The sequence below is a fragment of the Ranitomeya imitator genome, chromosome 1, assembly GCF_032444005.1.
Source record: "Ranitomeya imitator isolate aRanImi1 chromosome 1, aRanImi1.pri, whole genome shotgun sequence".
In the NCBI taxonomy this organism is placed as follows: Eukaryota; Metazoa; Chordata; class Amphibia; order Anura; family Dendrobatidae; genus Ranitomeya; species Ranitomeya imitator.
The window spans coordinates 436,525,951-436,544,900 of NC_091282.1; the positions used below are offsets into that span (position 1 = coordinate 436,525,951).

The window sequence follows — 18,950 nt, forward strand, 5'->3', positions numbered from 1 at the left end:
TTGCACTTGACAAACTAAAAACTCTCTCAGACAACACAATCATGTCAGGACATGGCAGCACCTCCAAGGTGTACAACGAGAGGTCGGGTCAAGTGTGCAGCTTGAACAACCAATAGTTAAAGGGCACTGAAGAATCAGGAAGGACGCTGGTATGGTCTCTTAAGCAGTCCTTTATCATCTTGGTCAACTTCTCCCTCCTCCTCATAGGTACACCCACAGCTAGCCCTTGCTGATGGGACGGTCTCATGAAAATGGCCCTTTTGGTGGACATTCTCCCCCCCTGGCTTGCACCTGGTGTTTGTGGTCCTCCCTTGTATTTCTTGTGGGCAAAAAGAACCAGTACCTCTGCCACCAGCGTTGTCTGAGGGTAATCTTTTGAGCAATTCTTCCACTACGGCCCTCTGGCATGAATGCACTGAAAATGAAATATCTGCCTCAGACATTAGAGAAGCAAATTTCTCCTTGTACCATGGTTCAGGAAAGGTGAACAGCCAGTATTTCATGGTGCACAAAATTTCTTTCACATAAGGGTCTTGTGAAAGATATCTGGGCATGAACTCTTCCATGTGTGGCAGACTACAAAGAGTCAAACATTCAGTGTCCTCACCAGGAACAACACTAACCATGCTCTCCTCCTCAAGGCACATAGCCTCATCCTCTCTTCAGGCCATCTATGCTGGACAGGCATGAAGCAGAAATTGGGAGTCCCCTCTGTAGCGCACACCAAAAACTCCTATTTCTCCTCCTACTCCTGTTCCTCGTCATCACCCAATGTGTGCTGAGAATACTGTATGAGGCTGGGATGTGTGGTATCAGCCACTATACAATCTTGCTCTATAGCCACCTGCTCGGCAATTAAAGCTTCCTCTTTCAGATTCTGCAGCAAACGTTTTAATAGACAGAGCAGTGGGATGGTTATGTTCATAATAGCATCATCAGCCCTCACCATCTTGGTGCAGTACTGAAAGTTTTGAAGAACCTCTCATAGGTCAGCGATCCATGATATGTAACTGTTATGTGTGTAACTCTGAAGGGTATTGAGAAGCGGGAATAGACTGCCCTCTGCTGCTCACTAAGCCTTTCCAACATATGGAACGTTGCATTCCAGCGTGTGGGCAGGTCACAAATCAATCAGTGATGAGGCAAATTAAAACGCTGCTGCAGTGAAACTAGATCGGTGAAAGTCTGAGATGACTTTCAGAAATGTGCACTGACACGGTGTAGGTGTACCTTGACAAGTAGGTCAGGCAAGTCAGGGTATGTTTTTAAAAAACACTGTACAACCAAGTTCAGCACGTTGGCCATGCATGGAACGTGTACCAGCTTGCCAAGCTTTAAAGCCACCAAAAGCCACTAAGCTATACCCATAATCGCACACAACCAGACCTAGTTGGAGGTTCAGCAGGGAGAGCCACTAATCGGTCTGTTGTTTTATCCCTTTCAACAGCTCAGCTGCATTGTGAGCTTTATCACTTAAACAGATGAGCTTCAGCAGAGCATGCTGTCGCTTCACCAAGCCAGTGCTGCAGATTTCCCAGCTATACAGTGATGGGGAAGCTAGTTCCGCTGAGTATGAGGAGGAGGAGGAGAGACAGGAAGTGGAACACAAGCAGACTGATGGAAGTTGGGCCTGCTATTCTTGGTGTGGGTAAGATGTGTGATGACCAGCCTCTGACTCTGTCCCAAACTCCATCAGGTTACCCCAGTGTGCCCTCATGTATTGTCTCTGTCCACAAGAACTTGTCCACGTGTCTGTGGTTAGATGGACCTTCCCTGTGACTGCATTGACCAGAGCACAGCTGATATTGTGTAACACGTGCTTATGTAACGCAGGGACGGCAAACCGGGAAAAATAGTGTTGGCTGGGAATCGTGTACCTTGGGGCTGACCCCGCGAAGAGGTCGCAGAAAGACTCAGTTCCCACAAGTCGAAACGGCAACATTTCCAGGCCTAGCAATCTGGCAACGTGGGTCTTTAGAGTTTGGGCCTGTGGGTGGGTGGCTGGATATGTCTGCTTTCTAGTAAATGTCTGGGGCAGGGACAACTGAATGCTGCGCTGGGAAAATGAAGCTGATGTGGTTGCTTACTGTTGTGTGTGCAACCACTGGTTGTGGGCAGGAGGCATCAGCACCTGCTTCATGGTCAGCAGATTGGGAAGGCCATAACACAGGGGAAGGGCAGTGGTTTGACCCTCAGACACAGATTTTGTACCCACGCATTCCGCCCACCTACTTGGGTGCTTGGTTACCATGTGCTTTTTCATGCTGGTGGTGCTCAGGTTGGCAGTGTTCTTGCCTCTTCTTTGGCTTATGCTTACAGTTGTTTTATCTGAAGGACTTTCAGAAAAAACTGCCATACAGGAGAACAACACACCCATGGCCTGTTATCTAGCCGAGTGGGGGGAGCTCTGCGGAACAGTTGACTGAGTTCTACCTCTGGGTAAACCCCTTCCTCTTTTTGCCTGATTTATTGCTATGGATCCATCCCTCTCTGCACTGTAGTGCTCACTAGGCATGCCACCATACCAGGTTGGATCAGTGGCCTCATCATCGACCACGTCATCTTCCAACTCCTCAATCTGATCCTCCTTCTGAGCTGCGATTTGAGGCTGACCGGATGGCAGCTGTGCCTCATGATTATCCTCCACCTCTTCAGACATCAATTGATCTTCCTTAACGTGCCTTTCTCCTGGCTGTGGGTAATCAAATGTTTGGCCATCACTGCACTCCACCTCCTCATGATCCTCTTTATTTGTACATGTTGAGAAGCCTGATAAATTACAAGGGAACGAAAACAATTCCTCAAAGTGGCCAGCGTTGGGGTCAAATGTCTCCTGGGACTCTTGATGGTAGGAGGAAGAAGGACCAGGTTGAGGATTCAGAGGCCCAGCCTCTTGGCTACTGAGACTGGACTGTATGGAAGACTTCGTGGTGCTGCTTGTCAACACACTGGAGCCTTTGTCTGCCATTCAACGCACAACATTCTTGCACTTGTCTGGGTTCATTAGTGGTGTAGTACGCTGGCCAAATTTTGACAGTAACCTAGAATGAGATACAGTCACTTTCGGATATGTCACACGGCCTTGGCGGGCACCACCACAGCCACATCCCTTAATGTCACCCTTTCACATCTTGATTGCGTTATGCTTGTGAATCCAAAAAATAATGAGTTTATTTATTTTTACGCTTACAAAGATCTTATATAGAAATTCACTGTACCACACAATGTGTGGCTATTTTTTTGGAGATCATCTTGCTGACACAAACTAAATACGGAGTAATGAAGATTATTGCCCTTGCTAAATTGTCACATACGATTATCTCTAGCCGGATTGTGCCAGTCACACAACTGCTAGATAAAGATACGCTATTTTTTAAACCAATAGAAAATTAGGATTTTTTTTCAATTATATTGCTGACACACGTGGGCTATGCTATATAGTACGTGGGCTGTGCTATATACTATGTGGCTGTGCTATATACTACGTGGCTGTGCTATATACTACGTGGGCTGTGCTATTTACTACGTGGGCTGCTATATACTACGTAGGCTGTTATATACTACATGGCAGGCTATGGTATATAGTACGTGGGCTGTGCTATATAGTACGTGGGCTGTGCTATATACTATGTGGCTGTGCTATATACTACATGGCTGTGCTATATACTACGTGGCAGGCTGTGCTATATACTGCGTGGCTGTGCTATATACTATGTGGGCTGTGCTATATAGTACGTGTGCTGTTATATACTATGTGGCTGTGCTATATACTACGTGGGCTGTGTTATATACTACGTGGGCTGTGTTATATACTATGTGAGCTGTTATATACTACATATGCTGTGCTACATACTACATGGGCTGTTATATACTACGTGGGCTATTAATCTGGCATTGCACTACACCTATATTTCTCTGCTGTATCTGTGCATCATGAATCATGGTTTGTGTTAAAGGGGGGGCCCACTGAGACTATTTTGCCCGGTGCCCTCAAAAACCTGGAGCCGGCCCTTATTACATAGATAGAAGAAAATCCGGCAATTCATCTGCCGAGTACTGTAAAATCACTGCAGGAGCCGACAGGCTATAAAAGCTGGATTACATACAGTAAATACAAATAGAATAGGTAGATATACAGATGTAAGTGACATATACAATTAGTACAGTGTGTGCAGCTTACTGTACATTTATTTAATTAATACAAAATTATTTTTCTGAAAAAAATGTTGTGGACTCCCACCTAATTTTGTTAACTGGCTGCAAGTGTGATTTAGTTATTGCCAACACCTGTTAGGTGCCACAGGTAAGTTACAGGTGCTGTTAATTACACAAATTAGAGAAGCATCACATGATTTTTCGAACAGTGCCAATTCTTTTGTCCACCCCTTTTTATGTTTGGTGTGGAATTATATCCAATTTGGCTTTAGGACAATTCTTTTTATGTTTTGTCATTTAAGACAAATTAAATGAAGATAATAATACCAAATAATTTGTGTTTGCAATCATTTTCAGGAAGAAAATAAGTATTATCTGACAGAATTGCAGGGGTGTCAATACTTTTGGCCATGACTGTAGATAGATAGATAGATAGATAGATAGATAGATAGATAGATAGATAGATAGATAATATCTTTGCAATATGCAATTATTGCTTGCCAGGGTACCAACAAACTTTAACTGTGAACTATAATATCTATAAGGCTGACTTTTTTTATGACATGACAGAATAGAATAAAATAGAAATTCATTGCTTGTATCGTAAAGTGTGTTTTTTTTCTTGTGTTTATAACTACAGTGGGTACGGAACGTATCAGACCCCTTTAAATTTTTCACTCTTTGTTTCATTGCAGCCATTTGGTAAATTCAAAAAAGTTCATTTTTTTCTCCTTAATGTACACTGTGCACCCCATCTTGACTGTAAAAAAAACAGAAATGTAGTAATTTTTGCAAATTTATTTAAAAAGAAAAACTGAAATATCACATGGTCATAAGTATTCTGTTGTGAGTTCTGTTTTTGGGCTCCCTCTGGTGGTTACTGATGGTACTGGGTGACTTGTCTTTCCTGGGTCTCTGGGTTCCACCTGTTCCATCAGGATATGGGAGTTTCCTATTTAACCTGGCTTTGCTGGCATTTCCTCGCCGGTTATCAATGTATCCAGTGTGTCTTGTTACCTCTGCTCCCTGCTCCTAGAACCTTCTGGTCAAGCTAAGTTTGGATTTTCCTGTTTTGGTGTTTTGCTTTATTTGGTTTTTTAGTCCAGCCTGCAGATATGTGATTCTTTGCTGCTGGTTGCTCTAGTGGGCTGAAATTGCTCCTCATGTACCATGAGTTGGCACATGAGTTCAAGTAATTTCAGGATGGTTTTTTGAAGGGTTTTTCGCTGACCGCGCAGTTCACTTTTGTATCCTCTGCTATCTAGCTTTAGCGGGCCTCATTTTGCTGAAACTGTTTTCATACTGCGTATGTGCTTTCCTCTCATTTCACCGTCATTATATGTGGGGGGGCTGCTATTTCTGTGGGGGATTTCTCTGGAGGCAAGAGAGGTCTGTGTTTCTTCTAATAGGGGAAGTTAGATCTTCGGCTGGAGCGAGACGTCTAGGATCATCGTAGGCACGTTCCCCGGCTACTTTTATTTGTGTGTTAGGTTCAGGGTCGCGGTCAGCTCAGGTTCCATCGCCCTAGAGCTTGTTTGTATCTAAGCTTGTCCTTTAGTGATCCCCTGCCATTGGGATCATGACAGAATAACCGGCCCACAAAGTGTTAATTGTATTGGCTGAAGTAGGAGGATAAGTAGTCTGAGGAAGTTTTTTTTTTTTTCCCTCAGAGTTTGCTGCCTAGCCTTATTGCAGCCTGGCTACTTCCTCCTCCTCTTAATCCTTGAATGGCTCTGATCCCAGCTGTTTATCATGGACGTCCAGAGTTTGGCTTCCAGCCTGAATAATCTTGCCGCTAAGGTTCAAAATATACAGGATTTTGTTGTACATGCTCCTATGTCTGAACCTAGAATTCCTGTCCCAGAGTTTTTTTCTGGAGATAGATCTCGTTTTCTGAATTTTAGGAACAATTGCAAGTTGTTTCTTTCTTTGAAATCTCGCTCCTCTGGAGACCCTGCTCAGCAAGTCAAGATTATTATATCTTTCCTGCGGGGTGAACCTCAGGATTGGGCATTTGCATTGGCACCAGGGGACCCTGCGTTGCTTAATGCGGATGCGTTTTTTCTGGCATTGGGTTTGCTCTATGAGGAACCTAACCAAGAGATTCAGGCTGAAAAAGCTTTGTTGGCCCTCTCTCAGGGGCAAGATGAAGCAGAAATTTATTGTCAAAAATTTCGGAAGTGGTCGGTGCTTACTCAGTGGAATGAGTGCGCCCTGGCTGCAAAGTTCAGAGATGGCCTTTCTGAGGCCATTAAAGATGTTATGGTGGGGTTCCCTGCGCCTACTGGTCTGAATGAGTCTATGACTATGGCTATTCAGATTGATCGGCGTTTACGGGAGCGCAAACCTGTGCATCATTTGGCGGTGTCGTCTGAACCGTCACCTGAGATAATGCAATGTGATAGAATTCAGTCCAGAAGTGAACGGCAAAAGTATAGGCGGAAAAAAAGGTTGTGCTTTTATTGTGGTGATTCAGCTCATGTTATATCAGCATGCTCTAAACGCACAAAAAAGGTTGATAAGTCTGTTGCCATTAGTACTTTACAGTCTAAGTTCATTCTGTCTGTGACTCTGATTTGTTCATTATCATCCTGTAGCATGGCTAAAGGGTGTGTAGTCGATGGGAGGTATGTGCCACATAAGTGCCTTGTTGCTGTAATGTAGCCCGGAATATTGCGTTGTTTTATATAACCATATGTTTGTGTTTCAGGACCTGTGGTGATGTCAGACCACATGGCTAATCATGTGATAGATTACTGGGTGTGGTTAGTCCTATATAAGACTGGCTAATCCTTTACACAGCAGATATGTGTGGAGGTGAAACCCTCCTGAGTGTGTTCGGCTTCAGGACTGAGCCGGATGAACTGGACACTTGTTTTCCTTTGCCTGAACCAAAGGCTATTTTGCTTTCTGTTGTTTTGCCACATGGTTTATGAAGCAATAAACCCAGTGAACTTTAAAGGAACACGTCTCCTGAGTGTCAGCCGTCGCAGCTGAGTGAGTGAAATCGCTACAATTGGTGGAGACCTGCGAGCAGCGTTCCCAGCGGAGACGAGACGTGAGTTTATTTTTGAATGTCCTGGGTCAAGGCTGTTGCAAGCCAGCAAGCATTGCCGGAGAAAATGGAGGACCTGCTGAAACACTTGGTCCAGCAGGAGCAAAGGCAGCAAGAGACCAACAGGCTGTTGATGCAGCAGATACAACAGAGCCAGCAGCAGATACAACAGAGCCAGCAGGAGCAACGGCAGCAGATGCAGCAAAGCCAGCAGGAGCAATGGCAGCAGTTACAACAGAGCCAGCAGGAGCATCAGCAGCAGATGCAGCTTCTGGCAACCGCCATCCAGGGCAAGGCGAGCGCCCCAACCCCAGGTTTGGCTGATGACACCCACGTCCGGAAGACGGTAAAACGTGCATTGCAGAAAATGACTCCCGGGGATGATGTTGAGGCCTTCCGGACGGTGTTTGAGAGGGTCGCTGAGAGGGAAAAACTTCCGCCAGAGCAGTGGGCAGAGGTACTTGCGCCATACCTGACGGGAGAACCCCAGAAGGCGTACTATGATTTGACCTTGCAGGATGCCAAAGAGTATCACAAATTGAAAGCCGAGATTCTCGCACGTCTGGGGGTGACACTGACTGTCAGGGCACAGCGAGTTCACTCCTGGGGCTATCACCGGGACAAACCACCTCGTTCCCAAATGTTTGATCTGTTGCACCTGGTCCAGAAATGGCTGCAGCCAGAGACCTCTGCGCCTGCACAGATGGTAGAACGGGTGATGATGGATCGGTTTGTCCATTCCCTCCCGAGGCCTATACAGTCTTGGGTTGCCCAGGGTGATCCCCAGAATGCCGACGAGCTGATCGGACTGGTTGAGAGATACCAAGGGTTGGAAGGCTCCTTCGGGAGGCAGCCCATGCCGTACTGGGGGTCCCAGAGGGCAGCTGAGTCCCAAAAAGGGGTGGTGCGTCCAAGGTCACAAAGGGCGGGGGAGGTGGTGCCCAAGATCCCCACGGGTGATGTTATTTGTTGGAGGTGCCACAAGCCAGGACATATAGCTGCCCGTTGTTCCCAAGCCACTGAGCAGATGGACTGCAGCATGGGACGCCGTTGTTCATACTATGCGTATCCAGTCTGTAGTGTGAACACTCCATCCAACGAGGGACCTCAAGCGTGTCCCGTAAAGGTGAACGGTCGAGCAGTAACGGCACTGTTAGACTCGGGGAGCCTAGTGACCCTGGTGAGGGCCACTTTTCCTCTTCATCTGCTCCCAGGAAAGAAGGTCGGAGTGCGGTGCATACATGGTGATGCAAAGGACTACCCTATGGCCAGGGTGGACATTGAAACGGCATGTGGCACTGAATCCCACATAGTCGGCGTAGTTCAGGACTTGTTGCACCCTATAATTATTGGCCGGGATTTCTGTTTGTTTTGGGATTTGTGGGGAAAGGGTTCTGAGCTCCCTGGCAGGGAACCAGTGAACCCTGGAACGGTATCGCCACACCCAGAGGCAGACAGCTTTCCTTTTTGTGTTCTGGTTGGGGATGAGGAGGAAGTATCCCCCACATCTGACATTCTGGAGTTAGAGGTTACCGGTGAAAATTTTGGGACTGCCCAACATAGGGACCCCACTCTGAGGGAAGCCTTTAATAATGTCACAGTTATTGACGGGGTGGTACAGGAGCCGGGGGCAGACAAAAGATTTCCCCATTTTCTGTTGAGGGGGGAATTGTTGTACCGGGTCACGAAAATAAGGGAGGAGTTGGTAGAGCAGTTGATAGTGCCGGGTCCGTATAGACGGAAAGTGTTGGACATGGCCCATTCACACATCTTGGGTGGACACCTAGGGGTGGAAAAAACGCAGGAACGGGTTGTGCAGAGGTTCTATTGGCCTGGGTGTCACCGGGAAATAGTGAACTATTGCAGGTCCTGCCCTACATGTCAGCTAACTGCTCCTACTCCTCATTTCCGGAACCCCCTTGTGCCACTGCCCATTATTGAGGTACCGTTCGAGAGAATTGCCATGGACTTGGTCGGTCCCTTAGTTAAATCAGCTCGGGGCCATCAGTATATATTAGTCATCCTGGACTATGCCACACGCTATCCTGAGGCAATTCCCTTGAGGAATTCTTCCTCAAAGAGCATAGCCCGCGAGTTGGTCCATGTCTTTTCCCGGACAGGTCTGCCAAAGGAGATCCTGACTGACCAGGGTACACCTTTCATGAGCAAGGTGATGAGGGAGTTATGCAAAGCCCTGAAGATCTCCCAGTTGAGGACCTCGGTGTACCATCCCCAGTCAGATGGTCTTGTTGAGAGGTTTAACAAGACTCTAAAGAGCATGCTGAGAAAAGCTATAGAGAAAGACGGTAGAGACTGGGATTGTCTCTTACCCTATCTGATGTTTTCCATTCGTGAAGTTCCACAGGCCTCCACAGGGTTCTCACCGTTTGAGCTTCTATATGGCCGACATCCACGAGGACTCCTGGATATAGCCAAGGAAACCTGGGAAGCCGAAGTCACGCCCCACAGAAGCGTCATTGAGCATGTGGCCCTGATGCAGCAGAGGATTGCAAAGGTGATGCCTATCGTGAAAGAACACCTTCTCCAAGCACAAGAAGCTCAAGCCAGGGTCTACAACCGGTCTGCAAGAGTGAGGCAGTTCAATTCGGGAGACCGAGTTCTGGTGTTAGTTCCAACGGTGGAAAGCAAGTTCTTGGCCAAATGGCAAGGGCCATATGAGGTTGTCGAGAAACTTGGTGAGGAAAATTATAAAATTCACCAACCAGGAAGACGGAAACCATTCCAAGTTTACCATGTCAACCTCATCAAGCCATGGCAAGATAGAGAGCTGACAGTTACTCCGTCATTGTTAAGCAACCCAGAAGGTGAGGTTGGATCGGTTACTATAGCAGAGACGCTATCGAAAACCCAGAAACAGCAGTGCCGGGAGTTACTCCAGAAAAACAGGGACCTGTTTTCAGAATTGCCAGGATACACGAAGGTCATAGAGCACGAGGTCCTAACAGAGCCCCATGTGCGGGTGAATGTGAAACCTTATCGTATTCCTGAGGCTCGTCGAGAGGTTATCTCCAAGGAAGTGGAGCGTATGTTGAGGCTTGGAGTCATTGAGGAATCCAAGAGCGGTTGGTCAAGCCCAATTGTCCTGGTCCCAAAACCTGATGGAGAGTGGAGGTTTTGCAACGACTATCGGAAGTTGAATGAGGTCTCCAAGTTCGACGCTTATCCCATGCCCCGTATTGATGAGCTCATCGAAAGGCTTGGGCACGCCAGATATATATCCACCTTGGATCTGACAAAGGGGTATTGGCAGATCCCCATGGCGCAGGAAGCCAAGGAGAAGACAGCCTTTTCGACACCTGATGGATGCTTCCAGTATGCCCGGATGCCGTTTGGCCTACAGGGAGCTCCGGCGACCTTCCAGAGGGCTATGGATAGAGTTCTTGCACCCCATAAGGCCTACGCTGCTGCGTACCTAGATGATATCGTCATCTTTAGCCCGGACTGGGAGAGTCATCTGGAGAAAGTCCAAGCGGTGTTGGATGCTATAAGAGAGGCCGGATTTACTATAAACCCAAAGAAGTGTGCCTTGGGTAAAGAAGAAGCTAAGTACCTTGGATACATAGTGGGTCACGGAGAAATAAAACCCCAAATCAGTAAAGTGGAGGCAATTCAAACGTGGCCAAAACCAGTTTCCAAGAAGCAAGTTAAAGCCTTCCTGGGAATCGTGGGATATTACAGGAGGTTCATCCCAAACTTCGCCACGATGGCTGCGCCTCTGACTGACCTGCTAAAAGGGACAAAACCAGTAATGGTTAAGTGGTCCGAAGAAACAGAGTCAGCCTTCCAAGAAATGAAAAACGCTTTGTGTAAGCAACCCGTTCTGATGGCCCCAAACTTCAAGAAAGAGTTTATTCTTCAGACAGATGCCTCAGATGTTGGGGTGGGAGCAGTCCTTTCCCAAGAACTACATGGGGAGGAGCATCCTGTTCTCTATCTGAGTAGGAAGCTGTCCTCATCTGAAAAGAACTACTCAGTCGTTGAGAAGGAGTGCTTGGCCATAAAATGGGCAGTGGACACATTACGGTACTATCTGCTGGGACGTAAATTTAGACTGATATCCGACCATGCCCCACTTAGGTGGATGAGGGAAACGAAGGGTAGAAATGCTAGGGTCACCCGTTGGTTCTTATCCCTGCAGGACTTCAGTTTCCATGTGGAACATCGGGCCGGAAAGCTGCACGGTAATGCGGATGCCCTATCAAGAATCCCTTGTTTAGTGGGAGAAAGTGCCAAGCCCCACGGCTTTAGGCAGAGGGGGGAGGTATGTAGCATGGCTAAAGGGTGTGTAGTCGATGGGAGGTATGTGCCACATAAGTGCCTTGTTGCTGTAATGTAGCCCGGAATATTGCGTTGTTTTATATAACCATATGTTTGTGTTTCAGGACCTGTGGTGATGTCAGACCACATGGCTAATCATGTGATAGATTACTGGGTGTGGTTAGTCCTATATGAGACTGGCTAATCCTTTACACAGCAGATATGTGTGGAGGTGAAACCCTCCTGAGTGTGTTCGGCTTCAGGACTGAGCCGGATGAACTGGACACTTGTTTTCCTTTGCCTGAACCAAAGGCTATTTTGCTTTCTGTTGTTTTGCCACATGGTTTATGAAGCAATAAACCCAGTGAACTTTAAAGGAACATGTCTCCTGAGTGTCAGCCGTCGCAGCTGAGTGAGTGAAATCGCTACACATCCATTTCCGTCGATGCCTATGTGGATTCAGGCGCTGCCCTGAGTCTTATGGATTGGTCATTTGCCAAGCGATGTGGGTTTAGTCTGGAGCCTCTGGAAGTCCCTATTCCTTTGAAGGGAATTGACTCTACACCTTTGGCTATGAATAAACCTCAGTACTGGACACAAGTGACCATGCGTATGACTCCTGTTCATCAGGAGGTGATTCGCTTCCTGGTACTGTATAATTTGCATGATGTCCTAGTGCTTGGTCTGCCATGGTTACAAACTCATAATCCAGTCCTTGACTGGAAATCGATGTCTGTGTTAAGCTGGGGTTGTCAGGGGGTTCATGATGATGCACCTCCGATTTCTATCGCTTCATCTACTCCTTCTGAGATTCCTGTGTTTTTGTCTGACTATCGGGATGTTTTTGAGGAGCCTAAGCTCAGTTCGCTTCCTCCTCACAGGGATTGCGATTGTGCTATAAATTTAATTCCAGGCAGTAAATTTCCTAAAGGTCGTTTGTTCAATCTGTCAGTGCCAGAGCATACTGCTATGCGGGATTATGTTAAGGAGTCCTTGGAAAAGGGACATATCCGTCCATCTTTGTCCCCTTTGGGAGCAGGTTTTTTTTTCGTGGCCAAAAAAGATGGTTCCTTGAGGCCTTGTATAGATTATCGTCTTTTGAATAAGATTACCGTAAAATATCAGTATCCTTTGCCATTGTTGACTGATTTGTTTGCTCGCATTAAGGGGGCTAAATGGTTCACTAAGATTGATCTTCGGGGTGCGTATAATCTTATACGAATAAAGCAAGGTGATGAGTGGAAAACCGCATTTAATACGCCTGAGGGCCATTTTGAGTATTTGGTAATGCCTTTCGGACTTTCTAATGCTCCTTCAGTCTTCCAGTCCTTTATGCACGATATTTTCCGTGAATATCTGGATAAATTTATGATTGTGTATTTGGATGATATTTTGGTTTTTTCTGATGACTGGGAGTCTCATGTTCAGCAGGTCAGGAAGGTGTTTCAGGTCCTGCGGGCCAATTCCTTGTTTGTAAAAGGCTCAAAGTGTCTCTTTGGAGTCCAGAAGATTTCTTTCTTGGGGTATATTTTTTCCCCTTCTACTATTGAGATGGATCCCATCAAGGTTCAGGCTATTTGTGACTGGACGCAGCCTACATCTCTTAAGAGTCTACAGAAGTTCTTGGGCTTTGCTAATTTCTATCGTCGTTTTATAACTAATTTTTCTAGTGTTGTTAAGCCTTTGACGGATTTGACTAAGAAGGGTGCTGATGTTGCTAATTGGTCTCCTGCGGCTGTGGAGGCCTTTCAGGAACTTAAGCGCCGGTTTTCTTCTGCTCCTGTGTTGCGTCAGCCAGATGTTTCGCTCCCTTTTCAGGTTGAGGTTGATGCTTCCGAGATTGGAGCGGGGGCGGTTTTGTCACAGAGAAGCTCCGATGGCTCAGTGATGAAGCCATGCGCGTTTTTTTCTAGAAAGTTTTCGCCGGCTGAGCGGAATTATGATGTTGGTAATCGGGAACTTTTGGCCATGAAGTGGGCATTTGAGGAGTGGCGTCATTGGCTAGAGGGTGCTAGACATCGTGTGGTGGTCTTGACTGATCACAAAAATTTGATTTACCTTGAGTCTGCCAGGCATCTGAATCCTAGACAGGCTCGTTGGTCACTGTTTTTCTCTCGTTTCAATTTTGTGGTTTCATACCTGCCAGGTTCAAAGAATGTGAAGGCGGATGCTCTTTCTAGGAGTTTTGTGCCTGACTCCCTTGGAAATTCTGAGCCCTCTGGTATCCTTAGGGATGGGGTGATTTTGTCTGCTGTCTCCCCAGACTTGCGACGTGCTTTGCAGGAGTTTCAGGCGGGTAAACCTGATCGTTGTCCGCCTGAGAGACTGTTTGTTCCGGATAATTGGACCAGTAGAGTCATCTCCGAGGTCCATTCTTCTGCGTTGGCAGGTCATCCTGGAATATTTGGTACTAGAGACTTGGTGGCCAGGTCTTTTTGGTGGCCTTCCTTGTCGAGGGATGTGCGTTCTTTTGTGCAGTCTTGTGAGGTTTGTGCTCGGGCTAAGCCTTGCTGTTCTCGGGCCAGTGGATTGTTGTCACCTTTGCCTATCCCGAAGAGGCCTTGGACGCACATTTCCATGGACTTTATTTCGGATCTCCCTGTCTCTCAAAAAATGTCCGTCATCTGGGTTGTGTGTGATCGCTTTTCTAAAATGGTTCATCTGGTACCCTTGCCTAAGTTACCTTCCTCCTCTGAGTTGGTCCCTCTGTTTTTTCAGAATGTGGTTCGTTTGCATGGGATTCCTGAGAACATCGTTTCTGACAGGGGATCCCAGTTTGTGTCTAGATTTTGGCGGACGTTCTGTGCTAAGATGGGCATTGATTTGTCCTTTTCGTCTGCATTCCATCCTCAGACGAATGGCCAGACTGAACGAACTAATCAGACCTTGGAAACTTATTTAAGGTGTTTTGTTTCTGCTGATCAGGATGACTGGGTTACCTTTTTGCCGCTGGCCGAGTTTGCCCTTAATTGGGCTAGTTCTGCTACCTTGGTTTCTCCTTTCTTTTGTAATTCGGGGTTTCATCCTCGTTTTTCCTCTGGTCAGGTGGAACCTTCTGATTGTCCTGGAGTGGACATGGTGGTGGATAGGTTGCATCGGATTTGGAGTCATGTGGTGGACAATTTGAAGTTGTCCCAGGAGAAGGCTCAGCAGTTTGCTAATCGCCGTCGCCGCGTGGGTCCTCGACTTCTTGTTGGGGACTTGGTGTGGTTGTCTTCTCGTTTTGTTCCTATGAAGGTCTCTTCTCCTAAGTTCAAGCCTCGGTTCATCGGTCCCTATAGGATCTTGGAAATTCTTAATCCTGTGTCGTTTCGTTTGGATCTCCCGGCATCGTTTGCTATTCATAATGTGTTCCATCGGTCGTTGTTGCGGAAGTATGAGGTACCTGTTGTTCCTTCGCTTGAGCTTCCTGCTCCAGTGCTGGTGGAGGGAGAATTGGAGTATGTTGTGGAGAAGATCTTGGATTCTCGTGTTTCCAGACGGAAACTCCAGTATTTGGTCAAGTGGAAGGGTTATGGTCAGGAGGATAATTCTTGGGTGGTTGCCTCGGATGTTCATGCTGATGATTTGGTTCGCGCTTTTCATAGGGCTCATCCTGGTCGCCCTGGTGGTTCTCGTGAGGGTTCGGTGACCCCTCCTCAAGGGGGGGGGTACTGTTGTGAGTTCTGTTTTTGGGCTCCCTCTGGTGGTTACTGATGGTACTGGGTGACTTGTCAATCCTGGGTCTCTGGGTTCCACCTGTTCCATCAGGATATGGGAGTTTCCTATTTAACCTGGCTTTGCTGGCATTTCCTCGCCGGTTATCAATGTATCCAGTGTGTCTTGTTACCTCTGCTCCCTGCTCCTAGAACCTTCTGGTCAAGCTAAGTTTGGATTTTCCTGTTTTGGTGTTTTGCTTTATTTGGTTTTTTAGTCCAGCCTGCAGATATGTGATTCTTTGCTGCTGGTTGCTCTAGTGGGCTGAAATTGCTCCTCATGTACCATGAGTTGGCACATGAGTTCAAGTAATTTCAGGATGGTTTTTTGAAGGGTTTTTCGCTGACCGCGCAGTTCACTTTTGTATCCTCTGCTATCTAGCTTTAGCGGGCCTCATTTTGCTGAAACTGTTTTCATACTGCGTATGTGCTTTCCTCTCATTTCACCGTCATTATATGTGGGGGGCTGCTATTTCTGTGGGGTATTTCTCTGGAGGCAAGAGAGGTCTGTGTTTCTTCTAATAGGGGAAGTTAGATCTTCGGCTGGAGCGAGACGTCTAGGATCATCGTAGGCACGTTCCCCGGCTACTTTTATTTGTGTGTTAGGTTCAGGGTCGCGGTCAGCTCAGGTTCCATCGCCCTAGAGCTTGTTTGTATCTGTGCTTGTCCTTTAGTGATCCCCTGCCATTGGGATCATGACATATTCAGAACCTTTGCTCAGTATTGAGAAGAAGTTTTTCACACCTGAATTTGGGGATCCTCTGCCATTTTTCTTTGCAGATCCTCTCCAGTTCCACCAGGTTGGATGGCGAACGCTGGTGGACAGCCATTTTCAGGTCTCTCCAGAGATGCTCAATTGGGTTTAGATCAGGGCTCTGGCTGTGCAAGTCAATAATAGTCATAGAGTTGTTCTTTGTTATTTTAGCTGTGTGCTTAGGGTCATTGTCTTTTTGGAAGGTGAACATTCGGCAAAGTCTGCGGTCCAGAGCACTCTGGAAGAGGTTTTCATCTAGGATATCTCTGTACTTGGCCGCATTCATGTTTCCTTCAATGACAACCAATCGTCCTGTCCCTGCAGCTGAAAATCACCCCCATAGCATGATGCTGCCACCACCATGTTTCACTGTTGGGATTGTATTGGGCAGGGGATGAGCAGTGGCTGGTTTTCTCCACACATACCAATTATCACGAAAAAGATCTATCTTCGTCTCATCAGACCAGAGAATTTTATTTCTCATAGTCTGGGAGTCCTTCATGTGATTTTTTTTTTAGCAAATTCTTTGTGGGCTTTCATGTCTTGCACTAAGGAGAAGCTTCCGTCAGGCCACTCTGCCATAAAGGCCCGAATAGTGGAGGGCTGCAGTGATAGTTGACTTTGTGGACCTTTCTCCCATTTCCCTACTGCATCTCTGGAGCTCAGCCACAGTGATCTTGGGGTTCTTCCTATATCTCTCACCAAGGCTCTCCTCCCACGATTGCTCATTTTCGCTGGACGGCCAGGTCTAGGAAGACTTCTGGTGGTCCTAAACTTCTTCCATTTAAGGATTATGTAGGCCACTGTTCTATAAGAAACCTTGAGTACTGCAGAATTTTTTTTGTAACCTTGGTCAGATTTGTGCCTTGACACAATTCTGTCTCTGAGCTCCTTGGCCAGTTCCTTCAACCTTATGATTCTCATTTGGCCTGACATGCACTGTGAGCTGTGAGGTCTTATATAGACAGGTGTGTGCCTTTCCAAATCAAGTTCTATCAGTTTAATTAAACACAGTTGGACTCCAATGAATGAGTAGAACCATCTCAAGGAAGATCATAAGAAAATGGACAGCATGTGACTAAATATGCAAAAAATTCTACATTTCTGTTTTTTTCAGTCAAGATGGGGTGCAGATTGTACATCAATGACAAAAAAATTAAACTTTTTTGAATTTACCAAATGGCTGCAATGAAGCAAAAAGTGTAAAATTTAAGGGGGTCTGAATACTTTCCGTACCAATGTACTACGTAATACAAATTATATCTGGCATAAATATGTTAAACTACCCCAGAGACCATTACCCATAGGTGATTCTCTACGACACAAATTTGGTTTGACAGATTTCAGAAATTCAGTTCACCTGGGGCTCTTTGTTATGTTTGGTTGGGTCTTTTTCATAGCTTTCTGCATAAATTCTTAGAGTTGTTCCGGCGTAACCTGAAGCACTGAGTCTGAAAATGATCCTTGATCCATCTGCAAAAATTATCCTGAGTCCCTAAAAAAATAAAAAATAAGTATGTTAATCTGATCAAAATACTGTTTTGTCTCAAATAAATACATACAAACATTCCAGTGCTGTAACAGTAACCATGTGGCCACATTGTAAAAGGTGACATGACACCTCAATACAATATGGCCATTATGAGCAGCAACAGAGTTCAAATGGACAGAATTTTACAGAAATATCTTCACCATAATAGCTGGATTTGAAGTCACCATTACTTGCTGAGTCATTACTACAATTTTCACAAAAGAAGAAAAGGGCATCAATATCTAATTGGAGGAGGTCCTACAACTGCACCTCCACTGACCAGCTGCTCTAAGTGCCGGTGGTGGCCGGATGTTAGCAATTGAGAGACTGACCGTCACAGCTCCATCAACTGTGTAGTGGCCACTACTGGGTACTACAGATACAATCCTGTTTATTTGACTATGGGTGGATTTGCTGTACCTGGTAGCAGCCACTAGAGCTGATTGGTTGAGGTGCCAAGTGTCGGACGCACACCAATACGTCATCAATACTACTTGTAGAACAATGCTTTAATTTGACTATTTTGTTCCCACTTAACACATATTGTTAATAAATTTGACCTACTATATTTAATAACAATAGAGTACAATATTTGTATATGTAAGACAAATTTTTAAAATTAAGTTTATTGTTTATTATCCTCCTATCGATAGTCCTAATATGAAGACTCTCATAAAAAATGAGGTCAGTGCTGCAGCATCTTGCTACAATCCACTCAGCTTCAGGGGACTTGCGATACATAATGGTGTTGTCCAAACTAGACAATCCAGTTTAGGTATAATAATACTCCTGCAATTCAAACATCCAAAAATATTGCAGTTCAAATGTGTCCTAAAAAGTCTCAAGTTTATTTTTAGTAACAAAAATAAATCTCTGGATTAAACGATAGATGTGCACAGGGGCGGACTGGGCCAGGTGGCAGGGTGGCATATGCCCCCCGGGCCAGTCCCTGAGCAGCTATTTAGGGCCTCCTGACCACTTGCTGCTTTAGAAGCACTGCATCTTTAAATTCTGCAGCCAATAGGCCGGCACTTCCTATTAGCAGCAGCGGCTGGTGAGGAGGATTCATGGGCTCCTTCCCTTCCCTGGACCCCTGCAGCGGTGCTCGGTGCTGGCTCTGCCTCCTGCTGGGCTGCCATCGGGGCTTCACACAGCAGCCTCTGGACGGGAAATAATGGTAAGATGCAAAAAGCATCTAATAGTCTGTGTGCAGTGAGGGAAGGTGGTGTGTCTACTGTGTGGTAACAGGTTTCCTTGTGTGCATTACTGTGTACTGAGGTGGGCTGGGGGAGGGGCTATAATAAGGGTCTGCTGCTAACAAGTATATGAGGTGATGGCTGTATGTTACCATGTATGTTATAAGGGGCTGGGGTGCTACTACACTGTGTGTGGGGATGTGAGACTAATGCTATGGGCTGGAGAATCCTACACTGTGCTGCGCTGTATGTAATGCTATGGCCTGGGAAATCCTACACTGTGCTG

The 18,950-nt window shown here is 46.2% G+C and overlaps 1 protein-coding gene across 1 annotated transcript in view; it reads right to left on the minus strand.

The window, feature by feature from the left end:
* Positions 1–18,950, minus strand: part of PGM5 (phosphoglucomutase 5) — a 382,535-nt gene that overhangs the window by 53,168 nt on the left and 310,417 nt on the right. Inside the window, exon 10 of the mRNA XM_069763768.1 lies at positions 17,298–17,432. Coding sequence (XP_069619869.1) covers positions 17,298–17,432 — 135 coding nt within the window. The remainder of the gene's footprint in view (positions 1–17,297; positions 17,433–18,950) is intronic.